The sequence below is a fragment of the Gracilinanus agilis genome, chromosome 1, assembly GCF_016433145.1.
Source record: "Gracilinanus agilis isolate LMUSP501 chromosome 1, AgileGrace, whole genome shotgun sequence".
Taxonomy (NCBI): Eukaryota; Metazoa; Chordata; class Mammalia; order Didelphimorphia; family Didelphidae; genus Gracilinanus; species Gracilinanus agilis.
In genome coordinates this window covers 699,161,596-699,187,258 of record NC_058130.1, presented here as the reverse complement: position 1 = coordinate 699,187,258, position 25,663 = coordinate 699,161,596, and the positions used below count along the sequence as shown (strand labels likewise).

The 25,663-nt window shown below is 42.7% G+C and overlaps 1 protein-coding gene across 1 annotated transcript in view; it reads left to right on the top strand.

Moving 5' to 3' along the window:
• The window catches only part of TSNARE1 (t-SNARE domain containing 1), a 198,468-nt gene extending 192,162 nt beyond the window's left edge, over nt 1–6,306 (top strand). Inside the window, exon 12 of the mRNA XM_044684522.1 lies at nt 5,705–6,306. Coding sequence (XP_044540457.1) covers nt 5,705–6,306 — 602 coding nt within the window. The remainder of the gene's footprint in view (nt 1–5,704) is intronic.
• The last annotated feature ends 19,357 nt before the right edge of the window (nt 6,307–25,663 follow it).

The following is a 25,663-nucleotide window of genomic DNA, read 5'->3' as shown; positions in this document are numbered from 1 at the left end:
CCTCCCTCCCTTCCTTCCTTCCTTCCTTCCTTCCTTCCTTCCTTCCTTCCTTCCTTCCTTCCTTCCTTCCTTCCTTCCTTCCTTCCTTCCTTCCTTCCATCCTTTCTTTTTCCCTTACATCTTAGAATCAATACTATGTATTGGTTTCAAGACAGACAAGCAATAAGGACTAGGCAATGAGGATTAAGTGAATTGAAGTAGTCCCCCTCCTATCTCTAGGCCTGCTTTTCAGTCCACTGAGCCTCCAGCTGCCCCATTCCTTATTTCTTATCTTTCTTTCTTTTTCCCTATTTTTCCTCTTTCCCTTTTACTATCCCCCTATCTTCCCTTTTTCCTGCCCTTCCTTTCTTCCTTAGCTTTCTCCCCCACCTTCCCATGCACCCAGCTATATAAATACCAGGTGCACAATGTGGACGATGAACAATTTTTCTTTTCTCTTAATCACCACTGGTCTCTGCAGGTCTTCAATCCCATCTGAATAAAAGATGCTGGTGAATCAATTCCAGCTCATTTCTCTGGCCTTTGTTCTCCACCACCCCAACCCTTTCAGGTTCTATGTGTGTGTATGACTCTGTAAATATGTTTGTACACTCATGCTTAGTGTATATGTTTTGGTGATCTCATTTGTTTGGGAACGTATATGAGCTTGTATATATGTGTGCCTTGTTTTTGAATTTAAAAAAAGTGAGAGGAGAGAAGGTAATGAAATGATTTATTCAAGGGGTTGAGAAAGGAAGAGGAAGGAAGGAAAGATATCATGTGATAGAAAAATGAACCACTGACTTCAAATGACTAATAGCTCCAGCAACCTGTAAAACGGTGGCAGGTGGCAATAAGGCAAAATTAAGGGGCTATTGGATTTAGAATCGGACATCTCAGCCCTGCCATTAATTCATCAGGTGACCTTAGATAAGTCACTGCCCACTTCTGGCCCTCAAGTTTTCTTCTCTGCAAAATAAAGGGTATTCATCCTGGGCTTTCCTTCTTTTCCCCATTTGGGATAATTTAGAGTGGGGTAGAGGGGAACCAGACAAACAGACCCCAGAAGAGGAGGAGACCCTGGAGGACAGCTCCTTTGCCAGTAGTAAGGGCCTTTTGGGGGACTCTCAGCACTGTGGGTAAGTAACAGAGTTGAGCTAAGAGACTATTCCTGTCCTGGTAGAATACTGTTGCTATCTGGGAAGGCAGGCTTTTCCATCTCAAATGTATGTACCTGCTCAAATTGATTTTCCAGATATCCATTGACACTCTACCAACAGATGACTGATGATTCTAAATCTCCCTTTTAAATCAAAATTTCTTTTTTTTTTAAACCCTACCTACCTTCTGCCCTAGAATCAATATTGTATATTGGTTCCAAGGCAGAAGAGTGGTAAGGGCTAGGGAATGGGGATTCAGTGACTTGCCCAGGGTCATACAGCTAGAAAGTATGAATCTAGGACATCTCGTCTCTAGGTCTGGCTCTCAATCCACTGAGCCATCCAGCTGCCCCTTAAATTGACATTTCTACAATAGATTTTTATCATCTTTGCTTTCTAAACCCAACCAAATTTCCCCATTTCTGTCTAGGGCAACTCCATCCTTCTAGTCCTTTGGGCTCCCAAACTCACAGTTATATACCTTTGACATTCTAAAGAGGTATTGAATCACAGAGATTGCTGTTGGTCCCAGAGTCAAGAAGACCTGGGTTCAAACCTCTGATATATATTAGTTCTATGTCACTGGACAAGTCATTGATCCTTTCCACATCTCAGTTTTCTCATTCAAGAAGTAGGAATAATAAGCATAATGCCCAATGACCCTCAAGCACATCTGTCTTATACCATGAGTCTGTAGCTGTGCTGTTTTGTTTTCCTGGTGTGTTCACGTCAATACATCATCAGAGCATTCCTGCCCCTGGGAAAAAGACGCTACATCACCCATACACACCACATCACAGCTCTCTCCAGCCCCTTCTCCCCAAAGGATACCAGAAGGACACTCTTTTCACCCTTTCACATAAAAGAATCCCTGATCAATCCATTCAGGATGACAGCTAATGAAGTTCACTTGGAAGAAAAACAATTGAAAGGCCATCGAATGCCTTCCTTATTGACTTCCACTGTAGAGATGAGAGAACACCGATAGAGATGTCATTGCCCTTCTTGTACAGCCTCAACCCCCATTTTCCTGTCTAATTGTTATCCCTCATAGCCTCCCACCAAGGGAAAATCACAAGGATTATTGTCTCCATATGACAGAGGGGGAAACTGAGGTCTACCAAAGGGAAGTGATTTTCTGGAGGTCAGTAGTCTGAAAGTGGGAAGACTTGGATTCTCATTCCTGCTCTCAGTTTCCAGATCTCAGTTTCTTTATCTGTCAAATGCAGGGATTAGACGAGATGTCCTTTAAGATCCCTTCCAGCTCTAAAATTCTACGTTCCAAGGCACCCCCCAGTTTGGCCTTCCTTATCAAATATTCCAAAGTTCCTATCAGCCCTGCTATTTTGTATCCTAAAGTTTCCCTTCCAAGGCTCCTTCCAGCTCTGCCATCATCAAAATATGCTGTATTCTAGTGTTTCTACTGGCTGTGCCATTCTAGATTCCATATTCTGTCAGTCAACAGAATGTGCTATGATATAATGTGTGTGTGTGTGTGTGTGTGTGTGTGTGTGTGTGTGTGTGTGTTTGTGTAGTGTTCTAAGAGTCCTTCTGGCTCTGCCATTCTTTATTCTATGTTCTAAGATTTCTGGCTTTGAAGGTTCCTTCCAGCTCAGACTTTCAATATTCCATGTTCCAAGCTCCGACATTTGATATTCGGTGTTCTAAGTTCTGCCACTCAGTATGCTGTGTTCTAAGATTCCTTCTAGCTCTGCTGTTCTTGAGTCTATGTCCCGAGATCTTCCATTTGACATTCTATGTTCTAGGATCCTTTCCAGCTCTGCCACGCAGCTTTCCTTCTGGCAACCCACCCGAAAGAGCAGGAGCAGTTTGTACTCAAACTAGACGGCCCGCGTAGTCTGGGTTCTGGCTGATTTCACGGTTTTACGGTTCTGTATAGACACCCGTAGAGACTGCGGGCTGAGCAGTCATGCTATAATAGACTCAGATTCCCAAAGACGGAGATGTGATCTCTCCGTGTGAGATCTGAAGACTATCATTTCCCCACTCTGAGCCTCAGTTTTCCTTATGTCTAGACAATCGTAATATGTTCCCAGCCTCTCAAATGGGACAATGCCCGTAATGAGCTTTGCCAACTCAAAAGCCTGGTTTAAATGTCGTTTAAAGGGATTCAATCACTGGGTCTTTCCGAGAGGGAGTGAGTTGGTCTCTGTTCTGCAAGGACTTTGTATTGTTTCAAGTTACTGTTGTTTTGAAGATAACATTAAAGCGTTGTGTAGCGCAGAACCCATTAAGGCAGAGTGGTTAGGGCCCACCGACGCTGGATCAATCTCAAACGGCGTAAGGCAAAATCACTTTCTACAGCCAGCCAAATGACAAGATAGACCGGGCTTATGGAGCGTATTTTACAAAGTGCAATTCTCTTGTTTGACCCCCTAGAACAAAAGTAATACACGTCTTATTATTTTTTTGTATTAATAATACAAGTATTATTACATTTTCTTATTATTATTGCATGTTAATACAAGTATTACTTTTTATTATTATTTATTATTATTACATATTAATAAAATATTATTACATTTTCAATATAATGAAATAGGTTGAGAGGCACTAAGGTGAGGATGTGCTGGAACCTGCTTCATGAGAACTGGTAGTTAAATTTTCGGGATGAGCATATATACCGTAGAAATCATCAAACATTATAGATCAGGACTTGATTCATTGTCTTGTTGGTTTTCTAGACTTAGGAGAATGTTAATAATGAAGATTAAACTTAAAAATGGGTCTCATGTACTTCTTTTTTTTTTTTTCCTGTGGAGAGCCGGTTGTTAAACATTCACATCTGGGTGAAGATCACAAGGCTAATGCATGACGCTAGGCTAAAGGAAAACACAACATGAGGCCCTTTTCCTTGGAATTGCCTGAAAAAAAAATTAACGTCTAAACAGCCATATGTATGCATAAATATATGTGTACGCACACACTCCATTGGGTTTGGAGTGGAAGGGGGTTGGGGGAGAAGGGTTCATTTTAAGCTCTTTGCCTTCCTGGCTGGGGAATTGTAAGAGAAATCATTACAGCTGTTTAAGTTCTTGTAACAAGTGGATTGGATTAGGGGGGGAAGCAAAAATCCAATATGTTCTCTACTGGGCTTTTGTTTTCCCTAGACACAACTCAGCCTGGGCTGTCAGACAGAGCGAAGCCATTTTCTCAGCTGGCTCTCTGACCCCCTTCATCACTGAGAGAGAGAGAGAGAGAGAGAGAGAGAGAGAGAGAGAGAGACAACGTGCGCGTGAGGGCACGGGCGCGCGGCCTCTGCTCGCGCTTGCACTGGGGCACAGGCTTGCCCGTGTTTTTGCTTCCCCACGTATATTTCCTTACCTAGAGAAAGGCTCATGTAGTGGAAAGAGCGCCAGCCTTGGATCTGGAAGACCTGGGTTGGAATTCTACTTCTCAGCTTGTGAGCCCTGTGACCTTAGGCAAGTCCTTTAACTTCTCTCCTCTTCAGCTTCCTCATCTGTAAAGGGAGCTGGAGAAGGACATGACAAGCTGCTCCAGTATCTTAGCCAAAAAAAGCCCAAATGCAGTCCTAAAGAGTCGGACTTGACTGAAATGGCGCCACAACAACACGGGTGATTTCTGCAGGCAAACACATGTGTTTGCTTCTGGTTCTGTGGATTTGTTTGGCCTTAGTCAATCAACCAACAGACATTTATTAAGTATCTCCTCTGTGCCAGGCACTGTGCTAGGCAGAAGTAAGACAATCCCTGCCCATGGGGGAACTTGCACTCTCTATGAGAGGAATACAGATTTTCAGATAGTAAACATTTATTAATTGCCGACTGTGTACCAGGCACTATACTTAGGAGACAAAGAAAGACAAAGAAAAGTCCCTGACTTTAAGGAGCTCACAATCAAATGGGGGAAATAACCTACAAAAATGAGGTGTAAAATAAATCTGGAGTGAAAGGAGGAAGCTCTAACCATTGGGGAAGCGAGGAGAGTCTTGGAGAAAGTGGCCCTTGAGCCTGGAAGGCAGCTTGGGGCTCCTAGGGACAGAGATGAGGAAGGAAGCATCCAGCCCTTCTGAGGTGTCCTCTTCCACCAGCAGAATATCAGCTACTCCAGGTTAGGCGCCATCCTGCTTTCTTATGTTCCTATCGTGAATGTTTATAGCACAGTCCTTCGCCCATCGTGGTTCAGCTGTTTTTCAGGGATGTCCAACTTTTCCCGACCCCTTTTTGGGGTTTTCTTAGCAAAGATACTGGAGTGGTTTGTCATTCCTTCGCCGGCTCATTTTACAGATGAGGAAACTGAGGCCAGTAAGCATTAAGTGACTTGCCCAGGATCATCTGGATTTGAACTCATGAAGATGCATCTTCCTGATTTCAATCTCAGTGCACCGCCTAACTGTCCCTGGCTCATAGCAAGCGCCTAGTAAATGTTTTATCTTTCTGTCTAAATCCAGACACCCTCCTTGTGCTCTATAACTTGTCTGTAGACGCCCCAGCTCGTATCTGGCTGAGGCCCGGACCCTTCCCAGACTTCATTTCTCTTTTGTGTCCCATAACCTCTGACATCTTGTGTCTTCCCCCCGGCAGCAGATGAAGAGGAAGAAGTGCCCAGCTGCCTCTGGATGCCCCTGCGGAATTTGGACCCTCCGGGCCTGGCAGAATCTGACCCCCTGGACCTTCGCGGCGTCCTCCACACCTCCGTCTCCTCACCTTCTCCCCCCACCTCCCCGGCAGCAGCCCCTCTGGGGGCCAACTATGGGAGCAGCGGCGGCTGGAGGCCTGCCCTGCAGGCATCAGCTCTGCTGGCCCCCACCACCAGCAAACCCAAAGCTGAAATCTCAGAGTTCGAGCAGCAGCTGATGGACGCCCATGTCCAGCAGGGAGCCCTCCTCTCCTCCTGGTACCAGCAGCAGAGCTCCCTGATGACCCAGCAGAACGTCCTCCTGGAGCGTCTGGCAGAACAGAGCCAGCGGCTGGCCGACGGGGTGGAGGCCCTCAACCGGACCCTCGAAAGGCTTGTGGAGGCACGTCTGCCTGCCCAGGGGGCGGCCCACCTCATCCAGGACAGCCCCTTGGCCGCTGGTAGTGGCCGCGGGTCCTCGCGAGTGCCAGTGGGGGACTCGGGCAGCCCCTCTCCAGGCCTTGATGTCTTCTCAGGGATGATCTTGAAGGTAGAAGAGGAAATTTAGGACGAGTACCTCGCTGCTGGGGTCTCCTGAGACCAACAGGAAAAACTATTTTCCTCCAAATGATCTTGAAAGTTCAGAAGGAAATCTAAGACAGAGACTCATCGTCCTCTCCTGCTGTCCTGCTTGTGAAGAAGAGTCGGAGGTCTGAGTTAGGGAAACCAGGAGACAGTCGAGGAGAAGATGGACAAAAAAAAAAAGATTTTCTTGGAGACAGAAATTATTAAAGAGTTCGTAGATAAGAGCTTGCCTGCCTGTCTCCCAGGTGCCAGCCCTGCATTTCTAAAGGGTAATAGAGACAGGGTGGAATGGGAGACTCAGTCTAAGGAGAGCAGAGCAGAGGGAGATCTATCAAGGTTGAACGTCACAGGAGAAAGCGAGGTCAAGGTCTCCTGTTTCCTGACTTTCAGATCAGACAGGGAAGCAGACCCGAGTCTGAAAGAGGAGGAGCATGAGAGACTCAGCATCCTGTGAATGCCAGGGCAGGAAGATCCTCCTGAGAAATCATGAAACAAACTAGCTTGGTAACTATGGATGTCTGAGCCAGCCTGAGTCTGGGAATCGAACTCTGATCAGTTCTGAAAGTGCTCCTCAAAGTTCTCCTGGTGGACTTAATCAAGGCAACAGTCACCCACAAGAGAAACAAAGATTCGAATAGTTCTGGGTAGCCTCTCCTCATCTCAGGCCTATTACTACCTAGATCTGGGCTCCTTCCTCCCTTAGGTTCTGCCCAGACCAGAAGAGATTCCCTCATCCCCGAGGAATTTCTGTTTCTAGGTCTGTTTTTATATCTCTATTTAAACCCAGCTAATGTTATATTTGTTCCTTGGTGCTGCCTGTAGGGATCGGGAGCTACTTTATACCTCTTGGTTTTTATTGTGAAAGATATTTTTCTTACATAAGCACAAAACATTTTTTAAAAAAAATAATGATGGTGATGGTAATGATGGTAACTATGAATAAATGGAAAAAAAGAAAAACTAATTATTGTTTATTTCTGGTGGCTGGAATTTTGAGCTCTATTTCCCAGCAAGGAACCACTTATTATTATAGCTGACATTATTGTTATTTATATTAATAGTGGTCAAGCCCTCTCTTTCTTTTTTAACCTAAACAAATCATATCCATTATCTACTTTGATCTCTCAGCTGTTATGTGAAGAAACAAAATAGGAATCCTCTTCTCCATTTGACTGAGGAAGATGCCATGGCCCAGAGAAGTTCCTTGACTTGTGGGAAAGGTCACATAGCAAGTATCAGAGCCAGGACCAGAACCCAGGTCTCTTGGCTCCTATTCCAGTATGTTTTTTTTTATCATTCTCTGTAGCTCTAAGCCACAGAGGGAGAGGGGGAGAGAGAAGAGAGACACAGAGAGAGAAAGACAGAGACAGAGGGAGAGAGACAGAGAGAAAGAGACAGAGACAGAGGGAGAAGGGAGAAGGAGTGTACTCTCACTGTCCACTGCCCTGGGAAGGCCCCACCGGAATTGTTTCAAGGTCTGGGAAAGGACACTGACATGTTGGAGTGTTTCCAGGATGGAGAAAGGCCTTGAGTTCATGTCACAAAAGGATCACTTGAAACCAGCGGGGATGTTTAGCCTAGCAAAGACAAGACAAATGTGAGAGCTGCCTTCTAGTGTGGGAATGACTACCATGAGGAAGAAAGATCTCATCTTTTCTATGTGGCCCCAGAGGGCAGAACTAGGAGGAAGAATTTCTAAGAAGGGAGTGAACTTCCCATTACTATAGACAATACTAAATGACCCTTTTAGTTAGCTGGTGAAATAGATAGAGCCTTAGATTTGGAATTAGGAAGATCTGAGTTCAAATCTAGTCTCAGACTAGCTGGGTAACTCTGGATAAATCACTTAACTGCTGTCTGTCTCACTTTCTTCTTCTGTAGAATGGGAATAATAATAGGATATAATGTCTTGTGAGGATCCAAAGAAATATTTGTGAAATATCTTACAAACCTTAAAGGGCCATATAAATGCTATTATTGTTGTTGTTGTTGTTATTATTATTATTATTATTATTATTATTATTATTGTAGAAGGAAGCCTGTTTCAGGTATGGATTCAGTTAGATGACCTCTGAGATTCCTTCCAACTGAGATTCTTTAATTCTTTTATTGAATCCTACTCATGTCTGACATCATAATGGAGAAGACAGGAATAGGAGACTCTGTTTCCTAGGAGCTACCAGCCTCCTTGGGGAGAGAGGGTTTGTGTGTAACAGAAAGGGAACAAGAGATTGGATTGCTAGATTTGTTCTTTAAATACCTTAAGCTGTCTGAAAAGGGAGAGAACCTGGTTAGGGTACTAGAAGAGATGAAGCTGTCCTTGGTCCTGGATGGAGGTCCAAGGATGGAGGGCAGAAAGCCTTAGTAGGGAGCTAGGACTAGGTTGGAAGTACACTGTATGAGCAAAGTAAGGAGGTTAGAATTTCCAGGCCAACCTACTTCTTTGATTGATAAGCTGTTGACAGACCATCCATCCATCCATCCATCCATCCATTCAATAAACCTATCTAAAGCACTTTTCGAGCCCTATCTTATATTGGAGGAGTGTATTGATTTCAAGACAGAAGAATGGTAAGGGGTAGGCAATGGGGGTTAAATCACTTGCCCAGAGTCAAGAAGTAACTGAGGTCAGATTCAAACTTAGGGTCTTCCATCTCTGGGCCTGACCAAGTCACCCAGTTGTCCCCAAGCATTGAGTTTCAAAGGAAAGAGCTTTGGATTTAGAATCAAAGGGTTTTGGATCTCTGCCACCTATGTGACCTTGGGCAAGTCACCTGACTCCAGTGGGGCTTGTGTTCCTTATCTGTAAACCGATTAGGTTGGACTAGAGGTCCTCTATGGTTCTTTCCAATCCTGGATGAAGACTTTGACCAATCTATCTCACTTAAATCCAATTCATGCACAAGCCAGGACATCGCCAGCTGATGTCATTGGTCCTCTTCAAAAAGGATGAACGACAACAACAATGACCATAAATAACCCCAGGCAAAGGGCTCTTCTCCTTGAACCCCCATGGCCTCAATAAGGGCAGCAAGAAGGTGAGTCTATCCCAGATGCTGATCACGCCCCAGTTTCCAGGAATTGGGCTCTGATTGAGACAAGATGGGGAGGGCCTGGAGAGGGGGGCATTGAGAGAGAAAGAGAGAGAGAGAGAGAGAGAGAGAGAGAGAGAGAGAGAGAGAGAGAGAGAGAGAGAGAGAGAGAGGGAGGGAGGGAGGGAGAGGACTTAGGGAGGAATATTCTAGCTTTTAATTTGGAGGCCAAGCAGGTTAAANAGAGAGAGAGAGAGAGAGGGAGGGAGGGAGAGGACTTAGGGAGGAATATTCTAGCTTTTAATTTGGAGGCCAAGCAGGTTAAATAAGCCACAATTGGATTTCTCTGAAGCCCTGGACGTGTGAGAAGTCCCGGGTTGGGAGAGAGGGCTTGAGAACTTCATTTCCTTGATCAGATTGCTATAGATTCTTTCTCTCCCTCCAGTCTTGCTGAGAAATGTAAATTCAATTGGGTTTCCTGGCTCTGGGAAAGGACAGCTTTTGTACTGGGGAGGAGAGGGAGGAGGTGAGGGGAAGGACAGAAGGGAACCCCCAAACAATCCAAAGCCTCTCCAGCTCCCCGCCGCCCTCCTCTGCCCATTAGCAGTGCCCTTTCCATTCCTCAGAACAATGACAGGCACCCCCCACCCCCTTGACCTTCCCTTGTGCGTCTGAGTTAATGCTGGGTAGAAAAATAACCCTGGGCAAAGATTTAAATCAATTCTCTCCGTGTTTAATAAATACCGGGCTCCAAGGTACCTGGAGGGGGGAAAGAGGCTTTCTTGTGAACTGTGGTGCCCACGTTTAGCCTGGGAGGGGCGGGCGCGGGGGTTGGGATCCTACTTAGAGAAACATTGTCCTTCTAGGTCGGATTTAAGCTTATAACATTTGCTGAGGTCCAGGCAATTTATTTTTTTTCCACCTTCTGATAAATGCTCTTCACAAATGCATTAACATGAAGAAATCCCAACTCAGGTAATAGCCATTTCCCTCATTCCTCCTTCTACTCGGCTCTTATCTGCACCCTAAGCTTCCCATCGTGCCAAAGGACTCTCCCGGGGCTGGAACGGGGGCTCCCCCCTCGCTCCTATGCCCCCGACTCACCCACCCGCTTTAGATGGGGGGGGGCTTACTGAAATGAGAAGCTGTTTCCCTGCAAACCAAAGGGGGGCTCAGGACTCCCGACAGGGCTTCCAAAGATGAAGGACTTTGTTCTCCCCAGTCCAGTGTCGTTGGGGCCCCCCAAGAACAGGCAGACCCTAGGGCTGAGGCTATGGCTTCCCCCTTTATATTAGGAGGCCCTTGGAGTCCCGGGTCTTTGAGGATGGGACTATTTCCCGCTTGATACCAAGGGCCATCTCCCTCTCTGACAGTAGTATAGTGGCCCCAAGAACCTTTGTCTCTCCTCTGTATGGCCACCTTCCCTCAGCACTCCCCAGGATTTTTCACGCATGTATCAGATTTCTTTTTCTTTTTCTTTCTTTTTATGTATTATTATATCTTTATTTAATTTATTTAATTAATTGATTTAGATTATTTTTCCACAGTTCCATGATTCATGTTCTTTCCTTCCCCTCCTCTTAGCCCAACTCTCCCCTCCCCCCAGCCAATGAACAATTCCACTGGGTTTTACATGTATCATTGATCAAGACTTCTTTCCATATTATTGATATTTGCATTAAGGTGATGCTTAGAGTCCACATTCCCACTCATGTCTCTATTGACCCATGTGATCAAGCGGTTGTTTTTCTTCTGCGTTTCTACTTCCACTGTGCAGATTTCTTTTTAAACTCTTACCTTCTGTCTTAGAATCAGTACTAAGTATTTTTTCCAAGACAGAAGAGTGGTAAGGGCTAGGCAGTGGGGGTCAAGTGACTTGCTCAGGGTCACACAGCTAGGAAGTATCTGAGGCCAGATTTGAACCCAGGACCTCCCATCTCCAGGCCTGACTCTCCACTGAGCCACCTAATTTCCCCTATATTAGCTTATTAATACCCATTGATTTAAGCGATGGTTTAGTCTCACCCTTTACCTCTCTAGATCTCTGTCTCTCTTCCACTCCCACACCAGGTCCCTTTCTCAGGGCTATTTGGTGTGAGAATAAAATGGAAGAGGGTTTATCCTCCTGTAAATTGGATTAGATCAATCAATCAGAGATTCTTAATGAATTTCTTTTTAATTAACAATTTAATATATGTGATATATATAATTCATATAATAATTTATTTTTGATTAGTAAATATTTCAATTTGTTATGTGCTTATAATGAGTTAAATAATTTGCTAAACTTGGGAGATACAAAAAAAACAGTTTAAACAATCTCTGCCCTCAATGGACTTGGACTCCATTGGCAAGACTCCCAACAGAAATAGAGTAGATCATACTCCAAACAAATCAAAGTATTCTTTTTTTGCAGGCAAAAGAAGATGAGTAAGTGATAAAATATCTAGTGTTGGAGGAGAAGGGACCTCGACATGGAAAACTTGAACATAGAGCTGGAAGGGGCTTCAGAATTTAGAAGGTCAGTTACAAAGTAGTCTAGGCTGCAAAATAGGAAACTGAGGCCCCCAAATCAAGGATTAGCCCCCGATTACTCAAAGAGTCAGTGGCAGAGCCAGAGACAGGATAGGCTAGGAGAAGGAACCTTAAAATGTTAGAACACTAGCCTTCAAGTCAGTAGAACCAGGTGCCTTTTCAGTCACTAACTCCCTGTGTGACCTCAGTCAAACCCTTTTCTCATAGGAGCCTCCGTTTTTTCCTATGTAAAACAAAGGAGATTTAAAAGATCTTTTGCCATTCTGACATTTTGTGAATCCAGTCCAGTTGTTTGCCTCCTCTCACAAATGAGAAAACTGAATATTGAGAAGGAAAAGGAATTTACCAGGAAGTCCAGTTCCTTTACTATCCAAGTTGCCCCAACTGCCCCAAAGTCCCAATGGCGGGGGGGGGGGGGGGTTAGATTTGTGCTTCTTAGATAGAGGAGACTTTAAGACAACCTAGAGTTTATGGGGAAACAGGATGGGCATCTAAATGGACTGTTTCTTTGTTTGAAATTTATTTATTATTCCCTTTACAATGGAGGATGCTGTCCTATTGATTAAATGCCTTGGTCTATTACCAATTTAAAAAAAAAGAGGGGAAAAGCAGTTGGACCCCTAATCCTCCCAGGAAGATGGCATTTTGGAGTGAAAAGAGCCTTGGATTTATATCCACCAGAGACCCGAGTCCACTTAACTCAGGCCAATGGCCTCCTCTCTAAAGCTTAAGTTTTCTCATTGGTGAAAAGGAGTTACTACCTTCCTAACAGTGGGTGTTCTATAGCTTAAGAAGTGCCTTAAGTGATGTCTAAGGACCTAGGTTCAAATCCTGACTCTTACATATTACCTCTACACCTACATTACTTCTGTTGTTTATTACCTTTATACCCATATGACATCAGGTAATTAATTTAATATTCCTGAGTCTAAATGCCTTTAATTTTAAAGGAAGGGGACTGGATGAATTTGTAGGTCTAGAGAATTGGAAAAGACTTACAAGATGATCTAGTTCACCTCCATCAGTTTATAGCTGATGAACCAGAAACCCAGAGTAGGTAAATGATTAACCTAAGGTCACAGGGGTAACAATAGAAATAGGATTTGAACCATCTCCGTTAGTTATCATTTCTACCACTGCCTGAAATTCCACTATTAGGCTGTCATTTGGGGTGGTGGGCTTAACTCTCTCTAGGATCTACTTTTAAAGGACTCGTTGCCCAGGATCTCAAAGATCTTGAAATTGGGGAAGCACGACAAACTCAGGGTACCTTAGAATGTCAAAGTTTGAAGGAGCCTTAAAAATATCAGTGAGAAGGATCATACATCTAGAACTGGAAAGAACCTCAGCAGACATCTAGTTCAACTCCCTGTCCCCAATTTTGCAGATGAAAGAACTGAAGCCCAGAGAGCCACTTGTCCAAGATCACACAGATAGTAAGGATCCAAGTCAGGTTTTGAATTGATGTCCTGTGGTTCCAAGTTCAGCACTTTTCCCCCTGGGCATCCCTGGGATGTCAGAAGGATGTTAGAACATCAAATGCCAAGGCTGAAAGGGACCTTAGAGATCGTCCGTCTAAGCCCCATATTGTACATGTTAGGACCCCAAACTCTAAAGCAAAACAGTGACGATACAAAGTGCCATGTCATAGACCTAGAGCAACTAAGAGTCAAGAAGACCTGAATTCAAGGCTGGTCTCAGATTCTTACTAAGTATGTGACCTTGGACAAGTCCCTTCACCCAGTTTACTTCAGTTTCCTCACCTGTAAAAAGTGAACTAGAGAAGGAAATGGGAAACCATTATCTTTGCCAAGAAAGCCCCTAAAGGGGTCAGGAAGAGACAGGCAGTCCTGAAAAATGACTAAACAACCACAAATATAATAGATTTAAGTAGTGGAAATGGCACTGAATGATATAGCGATTCAGAAAAAGAAGATATAATTGCCCAGTAGAGAAAAAAGGAAGACCCAGAGAAGATTGTTGTACAGTTATATGCAATTCTTCATGACCCCATGGGTGTGGGGGAAGGGGAAAAAGGGTTCTTGGCAAAGATACTGGATTAATTTACCCTTTCCTTCTTCAGCTCATTTTACAGATGAGAAACAGAAGCAAACAGGGTTAATTAAGTGACTTGTTCAGGGTCACAAAGCTAATGTCTGAGGAGGGATTTGAACTCTGGAAAATGAATCTTCCTGATTTTAAGCCCAGTGCTCTATTCACTGAGCCAGCTAGCTGCCTCCTTAGAAAAAATAAGTCTGGACCTAGGACTAGGAAAATCAGCTTAACAAACATTTTTTAATACCAACTGGCAGGAAAGCTTAATGTTTAGACCAGGGGAGATGCAAAATTGAGATTGGACTTAGTCCCTTCCCTCAGGGAGCCCCCAATCTAATAGATAATACATAAACACAATATTACTATAATACACAATATTATTCATTACATACTAAAGAGGATCAAAGTAGTAAATGAGGTCCCAGAGGATTTGAAAAAGTAGGGAGAATGGTAGAACCAAAAAAAAAAAATTGTTGCCTGAATGATTGAGGGATTATAAACAAAGAAGAGGCGAATAAAAACTTTGGGATACAAAGAAGACATGCATGATGTGGGGAGTCAAGGAGGCAAGATGCTTGGGTAGAAGGAGCCATGGGCTCATTGGGCTCAGCTCTGCTGCTTCCTATTTCTGTGGCTTTGGACCATTCATCCTTCTCTGGACTTCAGTTTTGCTCCCCATCAAATGAAGGGGCCTGAATAAGGGACTTCTAAGTCCTTTTCCAACTCTTGCACTCTGCAGCTCTGGAATTCCTCTAGTGGTCTGGATAGGCTGAAATAGAGGAGTCCAGTCAGGGACCTCCCTATTGTGGATTTAAGAAGCTAATTCACAATCCTGTGTAGTGGGCCAAGTAAGAAGGAGTAAAATGACAAGAACCCTGGATTTACAGTCAGAAAATTGATGTTCAAATACCTGGCTCCTCTCTACACCTCAATTTCCTCATCTGTAAATTAAGATAATTAGAATAAATTAGAGGTCCCTTCTAAATAAGTAATACTATCAGCCTTTTACAATTGGAAACGAGGGCCTCTGGCAATTCCTTCAGTCTCCTGCTATTCCCCTCCTTCTAGTTCCCTTTTGTCTATTATCTTCCCTCATTAGAACATATACTTCTTTTAAAATATTTAAAAATTAAAAAAAAATCTAAGACAGAAAGGCAAGGCATAGACAAATGAGATTAAGGGACTTGCCCAGGGTCACATAGCTAGGAAGTATGTGGGTTCAGATTTGAACCAAGGTCCTTCTGACTAGGCCTGGAGCTCTATCACCTGTGCTACCTAGCTGCCCCAGAACATATACTTCTTAAGAGCACATATACATAAATATATTTGCCCATTAGTTGTATCTAACTTTTCATGACCCTTTTTGGGATTTTCTTGGCAGAGATATTGGAGTTTTTTGCTGTCTTCTTCTCTAGCTTATTTTACCCCAAGCATGTGAAGACTTCCCCCAGTGGAATGGGTGAATGAGAGCAACTTATTCCAATTGAACTAGGCCCTGGGAAGCACTTAGATCTTGACCAGACACAGAAGATGCCAACATCAGCCCGAACCATCACTCATCACCCTGACTTTTGTCCTGCCGCTGGACTTGGATGACTCTGAAAGATAGAGTGAGGCTGACATCTTGGTGCAACTTGTCTTCACTTAAATCCAGTTCACTCACAAGTCAAGATATTACCCAGTGATATCATTGGTCCTCTTAGAAAACAAAGTATGGACAACAACAGCAGGTGAGGAAACTGAGGCAAGCAGGGCTAAGCGACTTGCCCTGGGTCACATAGCCAGTAAGTGTCTGAGGCCAGATTTAAACCCAGATCCTTCTGTCTCCAGTGCTGAAACTCCGTCAACCCTACCACCTAGCTGACCTGCCTAGTCATATAATAAACCCCTAATAAATGTTCTTGATCTCTCTTCATCTCTCAGTCTCTGTCACTCTACATTTTTCTCTGTCTCTCTCCATCTCTCTCTCTCTTTGTCTCTGTCTCTCCATCTCCCTCTGTCTCTCTCTCCATCTCCCTCTCCCTGTCTCTCTTCCTCTCTCTCCCTTCCTCTCTCTCTTCTCTTCTCTTCTCTTCTCTTCTCTTCTCTTCTCTTCTCTTCTCTTCTCTTCTCTTCTTTCTCTCCCTCTCTTTCTCCCCCTCTCCCTCTGTCTCTCTTCCCTTAACTTTCTTTCCACTTATCTATATGTCCTATGAAGAAACTGGATCAGGAAACAATCTGTACAGAGAGACAGGAAGTAGTAATGATGACAGGATGGCAGGATCTGACAGCTGGAGCCTGTCATTGGCTATTATCTTAGATCAAAGTCATGCCTTTGCTCCCAAAGGACTCTTCCATTTCTTTTCAAAGAACCTTTCATTTCTCTGCTCCTTCATCAGAACCATCCTTCAGCATCTGTACTCTTTCTTTTCTGCTTCCCAAAGATTTTATTTTATTTTTTAAATAGGAGGGAAGCTTGAAACCTGGAGTATTAGAGCTTGAAGGAAACTTCATTATCATGCAAAAGCATTGTGGGCTTGAGGAAAGTGTCCTAGACTTGAAATCAAAGGACCTAATTTCCAATCTTTGCCTTGCTACTGGTAACCAAGAGACTTAGGTTTGAATATTTGCTCCATCACTTAAGATTTATATGTCCTTTGTCAAGTCATTTGAAAGGGCTAGCTCAGCTTATATCTAAACAGGAATCTCCTATATGTAATACCTAACAAGTGGGCTCAGTTTCCTCCTTCATAAAATGAAGGAGCTGGACAAAATGACCTTTAAAATTCTGCCTATCTCTAAGCCATTACCCTGTGGCCATCCAGTTAAGTCCAGTCTTCCCCAAGCTAAACATCTAAAGTTCTTTCAATAGATCTTTTATATATCCCCCTCTGTAAAGAGTTTCCTCTTCTGTAAAAATTGATATAATAATAATTGTATTTCCAAACTGATATTGATAATAAATATAAATCAAATCATAAAGCAAGGAGATATATGATTGTAAAATTTGTCTTGCCATTGTCATGGACAATGTGTTTTGCAAAGTTAAAGTAGAAGAGAGATTATTTATATATGCTCCTGATTGCAGATGACAGTTTGCTGGTTGAAACAAACCCTGAAAAATTCTAGAACCTGGTAAACAAAATCAAGAAGTCCTCAAAAGAGTTTGGTCTAACTATCCACACTAGAAAAAACAAGCGGATGAAAAATACTTGTTGCCCAGACTAAGATGTGCAATTATACAAAAAGCTGATATACACCATTCGTAGACAATGAACTGAGTCCAGAACGGAACAGAGGAGCGACGTTTATTGTCTTTGGGAAATTAGTCTGACCCTGAGCTTCTCTCTGAAACAACATCCTCTGGGGATGGTGTATGGCTACAGGTGTGTGTGTGTGTGTGTGTGTGTGTGTGTGTGTGTGTGTGTGTGTGTGCCATGTCCTCTGATTCATTAAAGTTTTGAGTCACCCCCAAGAACAATGGAGAAAAGCATGATGGGTGTGAGTGGGCAAGAATGTACCACCAGGAAAGAATGAAACTAAGCAGAGTGACCTAGAGAAAAGAAGATGATTCTCTTATATTGCTAGGGCCAGGGATAACCAACTGGCCTCTACCCAACGTCAAGAGACTTTGGGGAATGCCCTTAGCATTTTGGAGGCATGTGATCCCACCTCCCCTGATTTACTGGTGGATATCAGCCTTTGATGAAGAGAATACTCACACCCATGAGATCACAGATCCAATTAAAGTAAATAAATTATCTACCTCACGATTGATGTGAAGGTCTAATACTGATGATGATAATGGATAATAATACTTATTCCATTTTATTTTCAACAAGTTTGGGAGGTAGGTGCTGTTATTATCTCTATCTTACAGATGAGGAAACTAAGACAAAGAGAAGTTACGTGACTTGCTCAAGGCCACACAGTTAGTGTCTGAAGCTGAATTTTAACTTGTCTCCCTGAGGACTGGTGCTTTATCCACTGGGCCACCACTGGACACCAACAGTCCAATGAGATAATGGATTAAAAGTGCCTCATAATAAAATGCTTTATATTTACATTAACTTCTTATCTCATTTACTGGCTTTGGCAGAATCACTGTTATGATTCCCTTCTTAGCTGTGCTTCCATTTCTCTGAACTTCTTACTCTGGAACCTTCCTCAGCCTTTGGGGTCTTCTTACTCTGCAATTTCCCTCCACCATGTAGCTTCCTTCACTTATTTGTGAGGTTCTCCCTCCGGGATCCTCATTTTGGGGACAGACCCATCATGCTTCATCCCCTCCAGGCTATGCTTTTGATTCTTCAGACTTTGTCACCACCCTGTCCTCCTTGCTCCCTTTTCAGTCTCCTTTTATGAATTTGTGAACTCTCCCATCAGAATGCAAACGTCTTGAGTGGAAGGATTGTCTTTCTCTTTGCTCTTATTTGTATTTCCAGAGCTTAACAGAGTGCTTGGCACAGAGCACCTAAAAATTACCTTCCTTCCTACCTCTCCCAATTGGAAGGGACTTCACAAACCATCCATATCCGAGCAGGATTCTTCTCTCCATCATAGCCAAGAACCCAAGGGCTAAGTTTCCACAATAGAAAATAATTTAAAAAAAGGCATTAGAATTAAGACGGGTTGGGGAAATCTTCCAGTAAAAGAGGGAATTTTAGTGGGGATGTAAAGGAAGTTAGGGGGTGTAGCTAGATGAGTCAATGGATTGAGAGCCAGGCCTGAGATGGGAGGTTCTGGGTTCAAATCTGACCTCAGACATTTCCTAGCAGTGTGACCCAGAGCAAGTCACTTAATTCTCATTGCCTAGCCCACTGTTTTCTGCTTTGGAACTAATACATACTATTGATTCTAAGACAGAAGGTAAGGGTTTAAAAAAAAAAAGAGGAAGTTAGGGAAGTCAGTAGTCAGAGCAGAGAAGGGAGAGCATTTCAGATACAGGGTACAGACAGAGAAAACTTGAGAGCAGAAGTTAACTTTCTCAAGGTCCCATCATTATAAGTCGGTGCCAGAGCCAGGACTGGGATCCAAGTTGCCTCACTCATAGAATCAGTCACTCAATAAATAAATAAATTAAACAAACAAACAAACAAACAAATAAATAAATGTATATATGCATATATATGTATATATGTATATTTATATATTTTTGAGTCCCTACTCTGTGCCAGATAATGTAGTAACTGGTCCTGAAGATACAAAGACCAAAGTAGCACAACCCATACCGATATAGGTATGTTAGAATAAATACTAGGTAATTTCTTCAGGGAGTAGATGGTGCAGTGAATAGAGTGCTAGATCTGGAATTAGGGAGACTCATCTTTCTGAGTTCAAATCTGGCCCCAGACATTTACTAGCTGCGTGACCCAGGGCAAGTCTCTTCACTCTGTTTACCCCTGTTTCCTCATCTACCCCTGTTTCCTCATCTCTTAAATGAGCTGGAGAAGGAAATGGCAAACCACACCAAGTATCTTTGCCAAGAAAACCCCAAAAAGGGGTCACAAAGAGTCAGACATGACTCAACAACAAATTCTTAGAGGAACAGAAATTACAGGAAACTGGAGAGCAGGAGAAGGGTTTCATATAGAAGGTGTTGCTTGAACTGGGGTTTGGAGGAAGTTAGGGATCCTAAGAGACAGATGAGGAGGGAGTGCATTCTAGACATGGAATGCCCTTGCAAAACAGAGGCAGGAGATAGAACACTGAGTTCTGGGAACAGCAAGTAGGTCAGTTTGACTGAAATGTAAAAAAGTGTGAATGGGAGTAGAAAAATAAGCCTGGAAAAGTAGGCTGGAACCAGACTGTGAAAAGTTTTAAAAGCTAAACTGAGGAGTTTGTATTTTATCTTAAAAAAATCTTTATCTTCTGTCTTAGAATCAAAACTAAATATCCATTCCAAGGCAGAAGAGTGGTAAGGACTGGGCAATTGGAGTTAAGTGACTCACCCAGGGTCACATAGCTAGGAAGTGTCTGAGTCCAGATTTGAACCAGTACCTCCCATTTCCAGACCTGGCCTCTCTATTCACTGAGCCAACTACCTGCCCCTTTGTGCTGATTCCTCTCACCCAGGGGCATGCTGTAGGACAGACTCATCCTGTAGAGAAGTTATTTTGACTGTTCTCTAAGCTATGTGTCAGAGGAAGGAGACTGAAAGCTGCAAATCTAATCTGGACTCTGCTACAAGAGTCCAGAGGAGAGGTGATAAGGATTCAACCTAGGATGATGACTGTGATATGGAGAGGTGGATGCACGCATGACAAGATTTGGCAAATGATTGGATAAGGGAGAGGGGAAGGAAACAGAAGGATGATACACTCAATAGAAATAGAAAAGTTTGGAAGGATAAGTGTGGGTGGAAGATAATGAATTCCATTTGGGACATAGTAAATGTGGGATACCAATGTGAAATCCAACTGGGAATTCCAATAAGCAGTGGCTGACCATTGTAGTCCATCAATATTATTTGAGAGAAGGAAACTGAGACTTTGGGACTCATTCTCCAATTGGAAGCTTCTAGTGCAGGAAACACTGACTCCTCAAGACAGCCCCATTCTACTTTTTGACTGTTCTAATTAGGCCTATAGAATTCAGAGCTTAGAAGGACATTATAGACTACCTAGTTATTTTATATATGAGGAACAGAAGCCCAGAAAGGCAAATAACTTATCCAAAGTAATACAACTATAAGTTGATAATGCTTATTATTTTCTAGCATCTTTTGCCATAAGATTTTATAGCTCGCTTCAAGGACTAGTCCAGGGGTGCCCTTGGCTGACATATGTGTTTGAGAAAAAGATCAAGCATTTACTAGCTCAATTGTTTTTAGGTTCTTTTGAACTCTTTGTGGTGATTGAGTTACATCAGTTGAACTTCCTCATGAAGTCGTAATGATTAATGTCCATTCTCACCATTCATTTCCCATTTTTCAGCATGAATACTTTGTTTAAATCGATCAGGTTGGAGTTGTTTTAATAATATGGCATATCTTTTCCTAATATTTATTTTTCTAGATAAATTATTGAGGACCTTTGACTCTGAATTTCATACAAGGCAGGGAATCATTCTCTTTTGTCATTGTCTTCTGAATTCCTGGCATAATTCCTTTTATACAATGGGCAGTAATAAGAGTTACTTGCTTGGATGTATGTGTATCTTATTGAATTCCATTACAATCACATCACTGGATTACTTTTCCTAATATAAGCCTAAAATCTCTGTCCTTTAATCTTCCTTACATTGCTCCTCTGGAGTCTAGGATACCAAGTCCAATCCTTCCTCCATATAATCACATCTGGTGAAATACAGAATTAAATGTAGCACTTTGCATAGGTCATAAGATAAATATTTCTAGATAGTATCATCTCCATTTTACAGATGAAGAAACTAAGGCTCAGAAAAGAGAAATAATTTTCTCTTTGTCATATAGCTATTCAATATCAGAGATGGGAATTAAATCCATTTCTCTCCTGACTCCAAACCCACATCTTTTAGCATTTTGTTATGCTATCAGAAAACTTAAGCTTCAGATTCTTCATTGGTAAAAAGGGCATCATAATTGATGTCCTGCATTTAGTGTTAGGATCAAAAGAGATAATGGGAAATATTTGGAGACTTTGAAACATTAAGACCCGAATTTGAGATCTGCTCTTACATCTGACAAATCACTTCTCTCTAAGCCTTAGTTGCTTCATCTTAAAAGAAGGAGATAATTTTTGTCTTACCTGTCTCCCAGGGCTGGTGGTAGGATCAAGTGAGATAATGAATGGAAGCAAAGGCTCATCTTTTTAATACCAACATTCTTCTGGTACTATTGTATGGCTGCAAGAGAGGGAGCACAATTATTCAGTGATAATGAGTGCCCACAGAGGATAGTGAAGAGGCTTATGATGGATATAAACAGGCTGCCACATGTAACCAAGAATTAAATCAACAAATCATTATTAAGGACCTACTATATATGCTAGGCACTGTGCCAAAACTAGAGATACAAAGACAAGAAAAAGAAAATAACCTCTACCCTCAAGGAGATCATAATCTAATTAGGAAAAGAGCATGCAAAGGGACCCCAAATGTTACCAATGAGGAGGGACAAAAAATGAAGAACTCTGAAGAAGAGGAGGAGTAAAATGTACAATCAATGAAATTCTATTAAGAGAAGATGGCCTGGTCTTATAGTGAGGAAAAGGGATGACAACTAGAGAGCCAGGGGCTACCATTGGTATCCTCTCAATGACAGGAGAAGTAAAGGAAGGTTTCTAGCAGGACAGATGGATGCTCTGGATCTAACCTATGGGAGGGAGGATGTGGACAAGAGTCACGCAGGACAGGCAACCTCTTGGAAAGGGAATACAAATAAATGAGATCACAGACCTATTGGGATATTTGAATGGATGAGTCCCAGACTCTAAGACTAGACACTGAATCTGATCCTTCCTGACCCCTCCTCTGGGCAGTCTGCTTTACTTTTTAAAATTTTCAGTAGCCTCATCAGTAAAAAAATAAGTAACTTGCCCAAGGTCACAAAGTAAAACTGCCACAAAAGTAAGAAGGAAAAAAAAAGTGGGTTCCCTTGGCTGGTGAATAAGGGAAAATTGCTGTGTGGGAGTGTCTGTGTCTGGGGCAAAGGGGAGGTGAGGGTTTCAGGTCTTTGTGAATGGGTGTTTATACCCCCTTTTCAAGTTAGAGACAATATGTCTTTCTAAAAGATCTCTAAAGCAGGCAGCCCATTTTTAGCAGGTAGACACAAATCATATGCAAATGAAGGTGCTCTCTCCTTGGCCACAAGCTTGATGGCCCAAGGCAAGATCTCCAAGTAGTCTAGGAGGTCCCAGTGTGCCCTCTGGGATGCTGGAAGCCTGGAGATCATGGCATTCACTAATGGGTGAAGATGGGAAAGGAGGCTGTTTAGCGTAGAGAAGAGAATAAAGGAGAGACACAATCAATGATTTCAAGCATTTGCAGGAACATCATACTGGAAAAGGATTCGAACTCCTATGCTTTCTTGTGTATTTTGATTGGATTCAGGAAAATCTTGCCAATAATTTTAGCTGTCCAAACGTGGAGAAGGCTGCTTCAGTAGATATTGGGATCCCCCCTCTCGGGAAATCAAGCATCCTTTTTAATTGTTGTTCAGTCCTTTTGGTCATGTCGGAGTCTTCATGGCTTCATTTAGGATAGTTTTGGCAAAGATATTAGTGTATGTAGGTTGCTATTTCCTTCTCCAGCTCATTTTATAGATGAAGGAACTGAGGTTAACAGGGGTAAGTGACTTATCCAGGGTCATGCAGCTAGTAAGCATCTGAGGCCAGATTTGAACTCAGGAAGATGTCTTGCTGACCCTTTATCCACTGCTCAAAAAGAAAATGGCCATGTTTCCACCAAGTTTCAGTCAGGGACTTTTCTGGTGTTAGGCAGAGGGAACAACCACTACGCTACAGAAACCCAAACCCATCTCCTGATTTTTTTCAACTAAAGCCCTTCAGCATCTGTAAGATGCACTATGACTTCTCTGGCTTCCTTCAAAGTCCAATTCAAATTCCCTTTCCTTGGTGCTTGTGCTTTCCCCTGAGATTGCCTCTGGTTTAACTTGCACACAGATCTTATTTGTACATAATCTTTTGCATGTTGCTTGCTCCAATAGGCTATGAGCTCCTGAGGGCTAGGGACTTCCTTCATTTTCTTTCTTAGCATCCCCAGTCCCCAGATTGGAGAGGCTAAAAAATCTTGTTGAATTGAATTGACTCCCTAAACCTACCCAGTGATCTTGTCCTGGCTACCCAAGCTCTACTCATCCTTCAAAGCTCCAGTTAGTTGCCTTCCCTGATTAATTCAGCCCACAGGAAGAAAGCCCAGATTAGGGAGTTGGAAAGAAAAGAAGGAATGATGCTCAGAGATAGAGTGAGGATGGTGAGGAAGAAGGCTTGATTGGATGACAGAGATGGTGTAGGAGAGGTAAGGAGAGATAATGTCCCTAGCAAATGGAAGTGTGATTTCATGCAGTTTCCCCTGGGATCCCAGGAACTCAGTCCATCTTCTGGTGACTAGAAATCTCTTCTCCTGCAGGTAATTACCTGCCTGGGGGGGATGAATGATACAATGTCTGGGAAGGTGCTAAGAGCTCCCAGCATGAGTGCACTGAGAATTTCCTGTTCTCCTTCCAGATTTTCCCAGGCAACCTTCAACAGCATCAGCCCCCTGGCAACAATTCCACTAAGCACCCTCCACTCCACCAGCTTCCTCTTGCTTTTCCCCTCAGAGCTTCCCTCTATCCCCTAGGCCCATTAATGACCCAAGTAATGATAGCTGATATGGGTATATCACTTTAAGATTTACAAAGCGTTTTACATAAATGTGCATGTAAATTAGTGGAGAAAAGTATTTATTAAAGGCTTCCTCTGCACCAGGCTCAGCGATAGAGATATAAATGTGTGTTCAGTCATGTCCAACTTTCCATGACCCCATTTGGGGTGTTCTTGGCAAGCTGTTGAAGTGGTTTGCAATTTCCTTCTCCAGCTCATTTTATAAATGAGGACACTTAAGTAAACAAGGTTAAATGACTTGCCCAAGGTCACACAGCTAGTAAGTGTCTGAGGTCATATTTGAACTCAGGTCCTCCTGACTCTAGGGCTGTCAGTATCTACTGTGCCACCTATCTGCCCCAAGAGATATAAATACTGTAAAAGCAAACAAAGTATTCAATGTTATCAGGAGTTTACTTTTTTTTTTTAAAAAAACTCTTACTTTCTGTCTTAGAATCAATACTTAATATTGGTTCTTTGTCAGAAGAGCAGTAAAGACTAGGCAATGGGAGTTAAGTGACTTGCCCAGGGTCACACATCTGGGAAGTGTATGAAGCCAAATTTGAACCCGGGACCTCCCATTTCTGGGCCTGGCTGTCAATCCACTGAGCCACCCAGCTGCCCCCAAGGGCTTACTTTCTAATGGAAGAAGACAGTCTTTATGGAAATTAGAAAGAAGGACTAGACTGGACATGGTTTGGAAATGATCTTCACAACGAGTTATCTTTTATGGATATTACTTCAATATTTTAATGACTGGGATCTCATCCATGAGGATATTCTTTCTAAGATACAGATTTCAACACATCCATGATATATTGTGTAGCTCTTTGCCCTTCCATAAGTACATTAGAAGGAGCCCACACAAGATATTGAGAACCTTAGGAATTACTATCTCTCATTTTCAGATGGGACTCAGAGGTGAGGTTTATTCAAGTGTCAGAAAGCTAGTAAATGGTAGAGTTGGAATATGAGTCCTAATCTTTTGAATTGAAATTCAGTCCTCTTCCCACTAAGCCACACTATATTTTATCCATTCCTATTATGACTTATGGTTTACAATGCATTGCTATGCAAAAGAGGTAAATAGCAGCTCCCTATTTCACCCCAATCTTCTCTGATGGAAGCATGTCCTTCAGGAGTGTCCACATTGTAGGCTCAGGGTATATTCTAGCTAAAGCATAGCATAATGTTTTCCTATCCATTTTATATACAAAACATTGTGAATTAAGTAGTAGAAATATTATTATACCAATTATACAGATGAAACTGAGTCTCATAGAGGCTCAGCGACTTCCAAGGACAGATAGTCAATAAATGATAGAATCAGGATTTGGATTTTCCTTTCTTCCTTCCTTCCTTCCTTCCTTCCTTCCTTCCTTCCTTCCTTCCTTCCTTCCTTCCTTCCTTCCTTCCTTCCTTCCTTCCTTCCTTC